General features: G+C 32.5%; 1 protein-coding gene and 2 long non-coding RNA genes across 6 annotated transcripts; 1 reads left to right on the plus strand and 2 right to left on the minus strand.

The window, feature by feature from the left end:
- Positions 1-2660: 2660 nt before the first annotated feature.
- LOC17895310 lies at positions 2661-7620 on the minus strand. 4 transcript variants are annotated; one of them, XR_002834942.1, is made up of 4 exons: positions 7593-7620; positions 7458-7507; positions 6332-6552; positions 4798-5117 (listed from the first exon to the last, which is right to left on the minus strand). It is a non-coding gene; the product is annotated as an uncharacterized LOC17895310 (long non-coding RNA). The 4 variants fall into 4 exon arrangements; XR_002834941.1 differs by lacking the exons at positions 7458-7507; positions 7593-7620 and adding an exon at positions 2661-2914 and having other exon boundaries at positions 4898-5117; positions 6332-7447; XR_002834943.1 differs by lacking the exon at positions 7593-7620 and having other exon boundaries at positions 7447-7509.
- Positions 7621-8095: 475 nt separating this feature from the next.
- On the plus strand, positions 8096-11127 carry LOC17894929 (UDP-D-xylose:L-fucose alpha-1,3-D-xylosyltransferase 3). The gene is made up of 5 exons (XM_006300354.2): positions 8096-8594; positions 8832-8993; positions 9077-9298; positions 9644-9852; positions 9949-11127. Exons 1-5 carry the CDS (start codon positions 8115-8117, stop codon positions 10043-10045), a joined length of 1170 nt encoding a protein of 389 aa, XP_006300416.1. The 5' UTR covers positions 8096-8114; the 3' UTR covers positions 10046-11127.
- A 2075-nt stretch (positions 11128-13202) lies between these two features.
- Positions 13203-13735, minus strand: LOC111831871. The gene is made up of 3 exons (XR_002834968.1): positions 13638-13735; positions 13484-13554; positions 13203-13380 (listed from the first exon to the last, which is right to left on the minus strand). It is a non-coding gene; the product is annotated as an uncharacterized LOC111831871 (long non-coding RNA).
- Positions 13736-14219: the final 484 nt, after the last annotated feature.

Raw genomic sequence — 14219 nt, forward strand, 5'->3', positions numbered from 1 at the left:
TTTCTTATTTGAGTGGTCGGTTCGACTGACTCAATATTATAAATATTAGTAAATCAAATATTTTTAATTCCAAACAGGAGTGGTCGGTTCGGCTAATCTGCTACCCCGAATTGGATATTTTCCTTACGTTTCTTGCAAATAACTGGTAATCTTTTAACTGACCAAACCATAAAAGCTGTCATTAAGCCGCGACCATATGAACCAATTGGACCGATCATATTTTCTTTCTCAAACGATAATACATACGATATGGACAAATGTTGCTGAGTCATATGCTACATGTACAAATTTTGCTGAGTCACCTGCCATGTGTCAGAAATTATTTTATGTTTTTGATAGTTCATGATGTTTATTCAAAAAAAAATATTTAGTTCAGGTTGAAATTTACACGTTATTAAAGTTTAGATTTAAAAATACACTTTTGAAATTGTTTAGTTTGAAATTTGATTTTTACCCGATTAATTTAGGTAGATATATTTTAGGAAAATAAAAATCAAATATGTAAATAATATAATCTGCAGTAGAAATATCTGATTCATACCCAACAATACGAAACTAAAGTATCCAGTTAGAATGTATTTTATTTTAAAATAAACTTTGGTTATTTTCTAATGGGTACTTCTTCTTAAATAGTAAAGATAATCTCCAAACTTTAAAATTTTGGACGTTTAAAGAAATCAAGTTTCTTGCTCTTTGGTAGGTTGAAGCATATTATTCATATTTATAATAAGTTTGAACGATTGTCTAAACTATTCTAGTTGATGTGGGACATTTTATATACACCTTTTTGTTTTATCGATTGAGTAATATTCGTTCGTTTAAAAAAATTCAAATTGCAGCATACTCCATAGTCAAACTGATCATTTTTACAATCTTCAGTGCAAACTACCACATAATCAAACAAATCAACCAAACAATCATGAAATCATTAAAAAAAAAATCAAACTGTGAAAAAACAACACACAAACTGAGAAAAAACATGGCTCTCCTAACACCAAGAGCAACAAATCTCTTCCTAACTAGGCTAGATCTCCCAAGAACAATCACCCAAACTCTCCAGAAGACTCACACAAAATTTCAGGAACTTTAGGAAATTTTTTCTCTTCAAGAAGAAGACAAAAAGGGATAAACACACTCTATGGCGTCGAGTTTCTCCTTTTAAGAATAGCCCTAGGGTTTACCTAAACCATCCTAATCAATTTCATAATCAGAAAACAAACCGGTCAAACCAAAAACTTGTGGTGTCGGGGTCGATCGACACCCCTACCGAATAGGTTTACGGCCGTTACATGCAGTGATAAGATATAAGATTTCATACTGAATTAGGAGTATTTTCTTAAGATGATTTTAGGCCTATAGAAGATAAATATATTTCAAATTTGAAACTATTGATGTTATTATTCAAGGAAATACCATTACATTTTGATTATTTCAATTCATCTTGGACTGATTTAGTTATCAATATGTACATGACAACAACATCCGCTATACTTAGTACATACGCCAAAATCATACTTATACTTTTTACAAAAAGCAGTGCAACCGACGTCCCCATGATCATGACACGGTTCGAATCCTCCGAAACATTGCACTGCGTCAAACAAGCTTCCAGAGCCTGTTTATTAAAAGAAAAAATCATTAAGAAGACATATACATTAACTATAAGGATCAAATCAATCCCATAATGTATAAAAGAATACACTAGTACCTGGTGCTATCGCACGACCGTGAACAAAAGATATGATGAAACAAATGGTGAAAAAAATTGTGATTGAAGTCTTCATTGCGCTAGTCATTTTTATTATATTTCTTAAGATTGTTTTAATGAAATTTTATAGCTTAGATGACTGATTAGTGAGTATATATATAGCACTAACATATGCAAAAATGGCATTTTATGGTAAAAAAATAAAAGAACTTGAAAGTTTATGTTATTTCCTTATATAATTTTAGTCAAAAGAAAATCATATTACAATGAATTTTTTACCTAATTACTTTAGTCAATGACCAAAATATATTCAAGAGAGATTCTAAAAAAATACTTGAAACAAATGCACCTGTTTTTTTCTAACGCATATAACTTGTGAGGTTAATAGAACTTTTCAAAATATTAAATAAATTAGAAAATCTTGATATGATGATTGACAGGGTATTTTTCTTAGTCAATATTTGGTATGATAATTGTTTTTCTTATCGTTTTTAGATTTATTAAGACGATTACGCACTATGAGAACAGTTACGAAAATAATTCTTCTATGGGCAATTCCTTCTTACCCTATTAGATTTACTATAACCCCAGATCTTTTGGTGTTGAAACATTTTTTTTTTGGTAAAGTGACGGGAGTTAGTGCCCTCCCTATATGGTGTTGAAACATTACTAATCCCTTAATTAACACCACTAGAATACGGAGGTTTCGCTATTAATTTTTTTAAAAGGATATTTTTACTTATAGTTAAATAATAGTATCCAATATCAGTTATTTTTTGTTTAATATAGACATTTTGGTACTATTTTTGTTTTAACTCAGATTCGTAACTGGGCTATATTGAACACTTCAAATTTGAGAAACTCATGTTTCCCTTTAAGATCCATTGACCAATAAGACAGACGAAATTGTTGATAGGATACACGATTTCATATTGGAATTTGGAAACATTAGATCTTGAAACTATTGAACTTTTATTATTAAGTAAAATACCAAAACATTTTGATTAGATTAATTCATCTTTGGGGGGATATCTCTGTGACAACAACATCCTCCATCTCGAGAACATACCCCATAGTCAAACTTAACGCCGAATTCGAACTTATCATTTTTACAATCGATAGTGCAGCTGACGTCTCCGGATACATGATCACGACACGGTTCATATCCTTGGCTGCATTTCACTTGGTCATACAACATTCCATAACCTGATTAATTATAAAGATCATTAAACCAATATACACATTGATTATAAGGACAAAATCATAATTAAAAAGTGGGTTATAAGAATAACTTAGTACCCGGTGTTGTTGTCATACGACAATGAACCATAGATATGATGATAAAGATAGTGAATACAAATGTGATTGAACTTTTCATTGTGATAGCCATTTTTTGTGATGTTTCAGTGAAATTTTGTAGCTTAATTAGATGACTGCTTAGTGGTTATATATATAACACAAACATATGCAAAAATGTCATTTCTGGTAAAAAAAATAAAATAAAAGGAATGAAATCATGTATATTTGCTTATAGATTCTTAGTCATATGATTATAAATAATTTGAACTTGGACTGTCAAATGATTTGCTTATAGAGATTCTTAGTCAAAACAAAATCATGTAATAATGACTTTTCTTACCTAATTAGTTGGTCAATGGCCAAACTAAATTAAAAACACATTGAATACGTTTTTTTTCCTTTTTGTTTTTTGCTTATGTTCAACAGATTTATTTCTTTCTTTGTGCCTACTAAAATGGAAGAGAAACAACTCGAAATATTAATAGTGATACAATACAAAGTAAATTGTTTGGTTTATAAAACTCGGGCTCATGGATCATGCAGCTTAGTTTATGAAACTTGAGATAGGTAATGGATGTTGTTCTACAAAGAGCTCTAGGCACTTAATCGATGTTTAGACGAACGTCTAAACCACCTAAAATTACATAAATTATATTTTTTATATATTTAACTAAATATATTTAAAATGTTAAGGTTAACATCCTTATATTGAATTATAAATGTTCATATATTGTTGATAAAAATTAAATAAAACTTTTTTCTCATATTCTTTTATGATTTATAATTTTATTTATCTAACATATAGTGTTACATAACTTTTATCTATAATATCATATATAAAATATTTTATGCTGTAAATGCTTAAACCGCTTAGAATCGCCTAGATTCTGATTAAGCGTTTTAAGCACTAGGCGTTGGGTTACCGCCTAGATATTTTTGAACATTCAACATCAACTAGATATCTATGTGAGTCTCTATAAAGTAAATATTCATATATTTATTTAATTTAATTATTTATTTACTTAATTATTTCTTGAAGCAATCATCAACAATTACGTGTATAGACAGTTTCTAAAGAGTCTCTTGACAAAGCTAGAGACAATAGTACTTTATGTATCAGATCATATTCAAAAATTCCAAAAGAACAAAAAGCAGAGAACAAAAGAAGGGATTTAGAGAACGAAAGAAAGGATTTGAAGTACAAGAAGAGAGGTGAGGACCTAGCAGCGTTCATGAGCGAGATGCGGGCAAAGCATACGTAATTCGTCTTCTTAGTTTTTATTAATTTCAGTTTTCTTTGAACAATTTCTAGTTTATTAAACTATTTCGTGTTTTCAAATTCTAAAATATTTTTTTTAAAAATATGATTTTAGAAATTTAAATATTTCTACATTTTTATTAATTAATTTATTTTAGGATATTAATTTATTTTCCTTTTTTAATTATTATGGTCTGTCGGTAATCCGTCGGTTATGACGGAGAATTTGTTTTTCGAGTTTCTGTCCGTTACGACGGAGAATTTGATTTTCGAGTAAATCCGTCGGTTGTACGTCCATCGGAAATCCGTCGGTTGTACGTCCGTCGGAAATCCGTCAGTATGTTACCAACGGATTACATTTACCGACGCTCTAGAACCGACGGACGAATCCGTCAGTAATGCGTTGGTAACGCCTGTTTCCAACGGATTACAGATGGATTTGCCCGTCGGTTTGAACTTGTTTTCTTGTAGTGAATTAGGCTGGTTCTTGATTTCTATAGAACCGGTCAGTTGCCTATTGCACTAAATGATGTGCTAGTTGTACTGATTCCTAAGGTGGGGAAGCCCGAGAAGATTACACAATTTAGGCTTATTAGTTTGTGTAATGTATTATTTAAAATCACTACAAAAACCTTGGTGGGGAGGCTGAAACTAGTGATGACAAAGCTCATAGATTAATTCATCTTTGTGGGATATCTATGTGACAACAACATCCTCCATCTTGACTACATACGCCATAGTCAAAATTCTCATTCTGACAATCGATAGTGCAGCTGACGTCCCCCGATACATTATCACGACACGGTTCATATCCTTGGATGCATTTCACTTGGTCATACAACATTCCATAACCTGATTATTGATAAAGATCATTAAGGACAAAATTATAATTAAAATGAGGGTTATAAGAATAACTTAGTACCCGGTGTTGTTGTCGTACGACAATGAACCATAGATATGATGATGAAGATAGTGAATACAAATGTGATTGAAGTTTTTATTGTGATAGCCATTTTTTATGATGTTTCAGTGGAATTGTATTGCTTTATTAGATGACTGCTTAGTGATAATATACATAACACAAACATATGCATGCAAAAATGCCATTTCTGGTAAAATAAATAAATAAAAGGAATGAAATCATGTATATTTGCTTATAGATTCTTAGTCAAATGATTATAAACAATTTGAACTTGGACTGTCAAATTATTTGCTTATAGATTCTTAGTCAAAACAAAATCATGTAATAATGACTTTTCTTACCTAATTAGTTGGTCAATGGCCAAACTAAATTAAAAATACTCTGAATACGTTTTCTTCCTTTCTTTTTGTTTATGTTCAACAGTACATTTCTTTGTTTGTGCCTACTATAATGGATGAGAAACAACTCGAAGTATTAATAGTGATACAATACAAAGTAAGTTGTTTGGTTTATAAAACTCGGGCTCATGGATCATGCAACTTAGTTTCTGAAACTTGAGATAGGTAATGGTCTAATGGATATTTTCTAAAAAGTGTTCTAGACACTCAGTCGATACCTAGACGACAGCCTAAACTACCTAAACTTACATAAATTATATTTTTCTAATTTTTAACTAAATATATTTAAAATTTTAAGGTTAACATCCTTATATATAATTATAAATGTTCATATGTTATTGATGGAAATTAAACAAAACTTTTTTCTCATATTCTCTTATGATTTATAATTTTATTTATCTAACATATATTTTTACATAATTGTTATCTATAATATCATATAATATAATGTTTTATGTTTAAATGTTTAAATCGCCTAGAATCGCCTAGGCTCCGATTAAACGTTCTAAGTGCTAGGCGTTGGGTTACTGTCTAGATACCGTATAGCGTTTTTTTGAACATTTAATATCAACTAGATATCCATGTGAGTCTCTATAAAGTAAATATTCATACATTTATTTTTATTTAATTATTTCTTGAACCAATCATCGACAACCAAGTGTATAGACAGTTTCTAAAGAGTCTCTTGACAAAGTCAGAGACAATAGTACTTTATGGAGAAGGACAAGTGGGCTAGTGGTTCTCACCTCTGTTATCTTCTCACCAGATCCGGATTCGAGTCCGGTCCCTGTCAAAGAGAGACGTATAATTTGTAATGATGAAAAAAAAAATAGTACTTTATGTATCAGACCATATTCAAAAATTCGAAATAGCGACTTAACTCAATATGGCAACGTCTTCATTATCAGGAAAGGCAATGGTTATTCGGTATTCTGTTTAAATAGCACCGACACATACATCTGTTAACCTGTTAAGACATATAATGCTAGACTTGTAACGAAATAAAGTTTTACTATTTAAGGACAATTTCAGGGTTTTCGGTTTTTTGGTTAAATATTCCGGTTATTTCGGATGCGGTTGTTTCGGGTAGTTTGGTTATTTTAGGATAAATTTTGGTTATGTGGTATTATTAACCGATAATCAAAATATTTCGGATTTCCGAATTATTATTTTTTTTCCTGCCGAGCGGTTCACACCTAATAACCGAACCCAAACTAAACACCAAAAATTTCCGTTCAGTTCGGTTATTTTGATTCGGTTTTTATCCCAAGACCATTATTTAGCGATCAAATCTACAATGACCAAAGCAAGCACACACTATATATAGACCAGATTAAGGTAGAACAACAAATAAATCTCATAGACTGTAGGATCGGGGTTAAGTGCAATACTGACCGGTATAAAAGGAAAAAAAAAAACTGATCGGTATTCATGCAAAGATAAACGATAAATAGAAATATACAAGAAAACATCAATTGGTTGTAACACATGTAATTAGTTCGATATGATTATGTTGGATCTTAAACATAAATTTCTATTGTATAACTACCATATTGTCTACACTTTTGGACTGCTCTAAGCAATTCTTTTCTTCTTATCACCAATTTTAAGAAGTTCTTTTCTAACAAACATTTATAAACAAGTTTGAATTGTTGACAAGCCCAATAGCATCAATTGTTAGTTGGCTAAGCTAGCTTTCTCATAAAATGATATATAGATCCACCTAATCAACACCATTTTTTTATGGCCTGATGAATAGACTATGGATCTTAAGTTAAATCGGCCTAATTCAACTAGAGTAGCAAGAAGAACAATCAAAGATGGAGAACTCAATCAATAATCACAAAGAAAATAACAATACTTTTACATAACCTTTCTTTAGAACTCCCAAAGTTGTTGGATAGATTACTTCCCATGCAAACCTAGGTATGTGATCATTGTTGTGATTACTGTAAATTAAAGATCTATGGCTTATCTAAAGAACTTCAAGGGTATTGAAAAACCAACCTTTAAACCATAAAGTCGTATAGTAAGCTCTTTGTTTTGCGTTAAGGACACACTATATTTATATAGTACAATGAGGATGTTATACTAGATTAAAAAACAAAAAAATGAAATTTTACATTTTCGAGCAATGAGTAGTTTAAACAAAATTGATTCTTGATAGCTAATTCTTACCCACGAGTGATAAAACTATGATTACTTGATCCAAAAACTATGGTAGTCTTATTTCCATGCCCAATCATATATAATTGTAACATATTATATAAGATTAATAGACACAACATAAAAACATGATCACTAATTCTGACCAAACACAAATATAATAATGTAGGTTATCTCTTCACGTTCTTGTACGTAAGAGAAATTAACAACGAAGATTGAGTATATCTCTCTACACGTTGTCATTCTAGAAGATGGACGTTGACTTTTTGGTTTTTTTGTTTTCATTCTCTTATTGTCCCATTTTTTGAATCAGATCACAAAACAACTTGTGCTAAAAACATATTTTCTCCAAGTTTTGTCTCAATGGCTCAGCTGCAACAACAACAACAACAACGTCTAATCTCAAACCGTCCCATCTCTCTTCTCAACCGGAACGGTCTCCTTCTCCTTCTCTTTCTAACTCTCTTTGTTATTCTTGGTGTACTCTTACCTTTAACAAAGTCTCCTTTGTTCTTGTTTCCAAACACAACATCTTCTTCTTCTATTTCTCCTTCTTCTTCTTCTTTACCATCGATATCCGATTGGCGCGACTATTCCCTTGATCAAGCTGCTAAGTTTGTGGCCAAGAATGAGACTGTGATAGTCTGTGCTGTTAGCTATCCTTTCTTGCCTTTTCTTAATAACTGGTTGATTAGTATTTCTAGACAGAAGCATCAAGAAAAAGTTCTTGTGATTGCTGAAGATTATGCTACTCTTTACAAAGTCAACGAGAAGTGGCCTGGTCATGCTGTTCTCATTCCTCCAGCTTTGGATCCTCAATCTGCTCACAAATTTGGTTCACAGGTACATAAAGAGATTTTCACCTTTTCATCTTTCTTTATTTAGCTTTCGAAACTCGGGTTTTTTAAATGTATGTACATGTGTTTTCTATTCTCTCTTCATTTTTTTTCGAAGAGTCGATGACTATTTAAGAGTAGCAACATTGACACCAAAGAAGAGTTAGAACCAATGTGATAATCTATACAAAGAAAATGTATACTAGAAGGCGAATAACCGAACTAATTTATTATATTGGATCAGGGTTTCTACAATCTTACATCTCGGAGGCCACAACATCTCTTGAACATTTTGGAGCTAGGTTACAATGTTATGTACAACGATGTTGATATGGTCTGGTTACAAGATCCATTTGACTATTTACAAGGAAGCCACGACGTATACTTCATGGATGACATGATTGCCGTATGTAACATGTCTACAACATTTTACATATTTTTAGAGTGTTTCTGTATCTTTACACTTGGTTTGGTTTTTGGTGTTTTCAGATTAAGCCTTTGAATCACTCCCATGATATACCACCTTTAAGTCGAACCGGAGTGACTTATGTATGTAGTTGCATGATTTTCTTGCGTTCCACTGATGGTGCAAAGCTTCTAATGAAGAAATGGGTTGAGGAGATTCAAGCTCAACCTTGGAATAACACCGAGGCAAAGAAACCACATGATCAGCCTGCTTTTAACCGGGCGCTTCACAAAACAAAGAATCAAGTATGTAATGTTACTTCCTCCAAATTCAATATTTGCTTCCTCTACATAGTCACAATCATATCGTTGAGTAGAACATTATAGAAGTTTACATTTAACATGGTATGATTCGGTTCAAGATCGGTGAATAAGAATCCATCTTCTCGATGGAACCTATTAGGTTCAAACATTTGTAGGTAGAGTAAAAATTTTTGGTTGCCAAACCTATTGACTCTATCTACTTTATCTACTCATAACTCTTCTAATCTACTTACGAATATTCGATTACGACATTTTATTCATTCAAAGGCTATATTTTCACTTGTTCGAATTCATTCTCAACTCTCTTGTGACCTTTCCATTAAGCAGGTAGATGCCTACTTGCTTCCACAATCAGCTTTCCCATCAGGAGGATTGTACTTCAAGAATGAGACATGGGTTAATGAGACAATGGGGAAACATGTCATAGTCCACAATAACTACATTATTGGTTACGACAAGAAGATGAAACGTTTTCAAGATTATCATCTATGGCTAGTAGATGATCATGCTCTTGAATCCCCACTAGGAATATTAAAGTAAAAATTTGTATACACCAACAAATATTTCCTCTTTTCTCTGTTGTTATCTTGAGACTAACATCAAAATCTTTGATCTTTCGTTTTGCTTCTCAGGATATATCAAGAGCCAAACACTACTGAAGTGAAAAATCAGAGGAAAATAGTGAGAAAACAGAGGAAAAACAGGGGTAAAAAACAGAGGTTACCATAGAGAGGACTTCATTAGTACAACAAGTATAGGATCTCAATGTTGTTGGGCAGAGATTTTTTCAAAGTTACTATTTCACTAGTATCTTTTATGTATGGTATGTTCAGTAAAAATATTCTAATCTATATAATAATAACAAAGGACATTTCTCAAAAATTCTCTAATAACAGTTTGCAAAAGATCTTTCGGGAGGCGTACCCAAGAAAGAGTCTTCGATTACAATAAACAGATGCGACAAACTGTATCATATTCAAGGACATCGCAAATGTCCTGAGCATCAATTAAGATGTGGCGTTTCCAGGGTTCTTGTCTATAAATGGCTTGTCTTCCCATTTCTTGTAGTAATTTGTGCATCACTATATCTCCACTCCATTGGTAGATATGTCTATGAGAGATCTATGTACTAGGTTTATCAACCCATGTTCAATATCGAAATTATCGTCACCAAGCATGGCTTTTACATAAGCTTCATCTTTGTAGTTGAAGAAGATCGCGATGTGAAGAAACATAGCTTGATCTTTTTCATGTATACTCTCATATCCAACTCTTAAAACTCTCTGGAGATCTCCATCAAGGCTAGTTTGTAAACTATGCACTATATTTTTCCATTCATTTTCACTTTTCTCACGTAGAGTCAACCCACAACACGAAGTCCTAATGGAAGATTACTACAAAGCTCTATTACTCTTATTGCAAGCTTTTCAAAACCATAATGTGGTGAGCTTCGCCTAAAAGCTCTATTACTCTTATCTACAAAAGATTCTTGACACTTTGTAGAAAACCGTCATCACTATTTGTTCCGAAGAAGCATAGTTCTTTGTATAGTTCTTGAAGAAGCATAATTCTTTGTAGAAAACCGTCAACACCAACTTGAAGAAGCATAGTTCTCTGAGAGCATCACCATCAAGATTCTCGATTCTCTTATCACCCGTGAGAGTTCAGAACTGATGGTTTGGCTTCTCTCGATCGCCTTATCCTTGAAGGTTATGATCTCATTGTGTTCAACCTGTTTTTGTAAATGACTTAGAAAAGTTACACGGACGTGGAAGCTCGGGAAGACGTTGTATCCCCAACTCCGAGAAGAAGAAGAAAAAGAAGAAGAGGAAGCCATGAGAAATAATTTCAAAGACAACAGAATCAGATAGTTAAAGCTTTATACATGTATTAAGAACATTTCAGTGTATGTATTTGACTATTTACGGAACACTTGCAACTTTATGAACATATTTGTCAAAATTTTAGAAAATGTCATTGTCAGTGACGGGCTTGTATTGAGCGAGTTTAGTTCAAACAAGTGTTAAAGATTTGGCGATTTTTCAAATCTCACGATTATTTTTCATCAAAGATGGTCATGATCGTTTCATAATCACAAGCAACCGCGACTGCGATTTTAAAATCGCATTATGTTGTTCGTTTCGTTATAGTGAAACAGTTATAGCCGTAAAACATGAAGAGTTCGTGACACAGGTTTCTTACGTTTCCATTATTTCAAACCTGAATATCTCCTGTGAATCTGAATATCCCCTGTGAATTTGGTAACTTTAGGCAGATGTATTATATATTGCAGAACATGAAAACATGTCAGATTCCCTGAATTAATACATATTTATAACCTGCAGCAAATCAAGAGGTCTCGAAAGTTAAACATGTACTAGGCTTCTTACACATACTAAGCCTTGTTTTTGACTTATGCAGTTTCATGAATGCACGGTGTCGTTTAGTGCGTTTCTACCAAGCCTCTAAAGGTCAAGGCAGTTCTGATTGAAGCTAAATTAAGGTAGAGAGACAGGGACTGTACGAAGTTTACCACATTACACACAAGGATGCAAACACAAAGCTAAAATGCAAGAACTGTGTTCATCATCATGAGTCATGACTATACATATTTTATAATCCAACACAAAGCTAAACAATACAGATCACATTAAACTAAACAGATCACATAAAACTAGCATTGATATCTCATTATGTCCATTTTCGAACAAACAACAACAGATTGACAGATTACTGCTGAATATGGCATCAAACACAGAAAAGTGTGATTATATGCATATTCTAACTAAATTTATCAATGATTCAATAGAGAATCAGGTTTCCATCGACTTCTAAGAGACCAAAGGATATGCAGTAGTAGTGGAAAAAGATAAAGTCAAACGAGCACATGTGGTAAAATCTAACACATAAGTCATCAATCTATGATGCAAAATTTGACAAAAGTTATTTCACATGTTTATATCAATCACCAAGGATTCAAAGCATAACACAAAACAAATCTATTCATGATTCAAAGGCAAATACTATTCATAGTTTTCATAAAACAAGAAACCTTATGATAAATCCAGTTACTGTAGTAAAGACTAAAGCCAAGGGGTACAAATAATCATTAGCTGATAAATGCATCATTCCACAATGTCGTTTCACATGCTTTAGAGTTTATAATAATCAATCACCATGGGTTTATAGCATAAACCAAAACAAATACATTCAAGATTCAAAAATAGTATTTTACGATAATGTGAAAGAATATCACATACATTCAAAATAACTATCTATAGAAGACTCCAAAATGCATCTGCTTCATAAACTAAAATAGTTTATTATACATACAAACACCAAAACAGAGATAGTAAGTATTATAATCACACAATGTAATGTTCCAATAGCCTTAGTAAAACTCTATCTTTTCTCAGTGTATGAATGCATGACCGTAGGATGAAATTCACATGTTTAACACAAGCACCAAAACAGAGATAGTAAGTATTATAATCACACAATGTAATGTTCCAATAGCCTAAGTAAACTCTACCTTTTCTCAGTGTATGAATGCATGAACGTAGGATGAAATTCACATGTTTAACACAAGCACCAAAGGTATAGAGCAAAACAAATACTTTCAAGATACAAGAAAACTACAATCATAATCTGTAGAAATCACAACTATTGTCAAAATAAATATATTCAGAGACTCGAAGATGCATCCATTATATAGAATAAGAGACTTTCTAATAACACACAAGCATACACTGAGAAACAAAGAGAAGATGCATCCATTGTATAAAATAAGAGACCTTCTAATAACACACAAGCATAAACTGAGAAACAAATATAATATAATGTTCCAATACCCAAAACAAAATCACCATTTTATATTAAAGATACCTTAGCAATAATTTTCTAGAATTTGCATGATAAATAAAGGATAGTAATGAAAGTAAGACAACTGACATAATTAAACAATTTTAATTATATATGGTGCGTACATCTGTAAAAAATCAACTCATAACAGAGAAGTCGAGATAAGCATATACCTGATCCTTTGCATCAGTGAGAATATGAACCTGAGAAATTGAGATAAGCATATACCAAAACTGTGATTTTCATATACAAACAAGTTTGCAAAACACATAAAAACAAAAACATAAAGGTTAGAATAGTGTCTACCTGTCAAAGAAGTGTCCTACACTTGAATCTACTCAAAGTCTTAATATCTGCACATCTCCAGAAGCACATACCTGAGGAAAACATAATTCGTTAGTATTATATATTAATTGAATGCCCTATACTTACCTCTTTTTGTCAAGTATCCTTGTCTTACAACTTTTCAAAGTCGTTTGTCTATAATCTTTAAGTTCATTGTCTTCTCATAAGGCTTCTTTTCTCTGCTGGTCGTTTTTACCAACCCAACAAGTTAGTCTTTTCTCTGCTGGTCGTTTTTACCATCCAGCATAGTCTTTTGACCCTTTGTCTTTGTCTCATGTCTCATTAAGCTGTCGCTTTTTTAATTTCTCCAAGCCGAGGGTACCAAACTGTGAGAACTCTTAGGTTCTTTTATGCTACTAACCCGTAGGTTCATTCCCAGCCAACAATGCATGCACTACCAAGCCAATCATCAAGGATCGCTCTTCTTATAACTCTCAGCCATAGTCTTTGCACCCTTTGTCTTTGTCTCATGTCTCATTAAGCTGTCGCTTTTTTTACTTTCTGCAAGCCGAGGGTACCAAACCAGCCAACAATGCATGCACTACCAAGCCAATCATCAATGATCTCTCTTCTTTTAACTCCCAGCCATAGTCTTTTGACCCTTTGTCTTTGTCTCATGTCTCATTAAGCTGTCGCTTTGTTTAATTTCTCCAAGCCGAAGGTACCAAACAGTGAGAACTCTTAGGTTCTTTTATGC

Source organism: Capsella rubella, unplaced genomic scaffold (assembly GCF_000375325.1).
Source record: "Capsella rubella cultivar Monte Gargano unplaced genomic scaffold, Caprub1_0 scaffold_2, whole genome shotgun sequence".
NCBI lineage: Eukaryota > Viridiplantae > Streptophyta > Magnoliopsida > Brassicales > Brassicaceae > Capsella > Capsella rubella.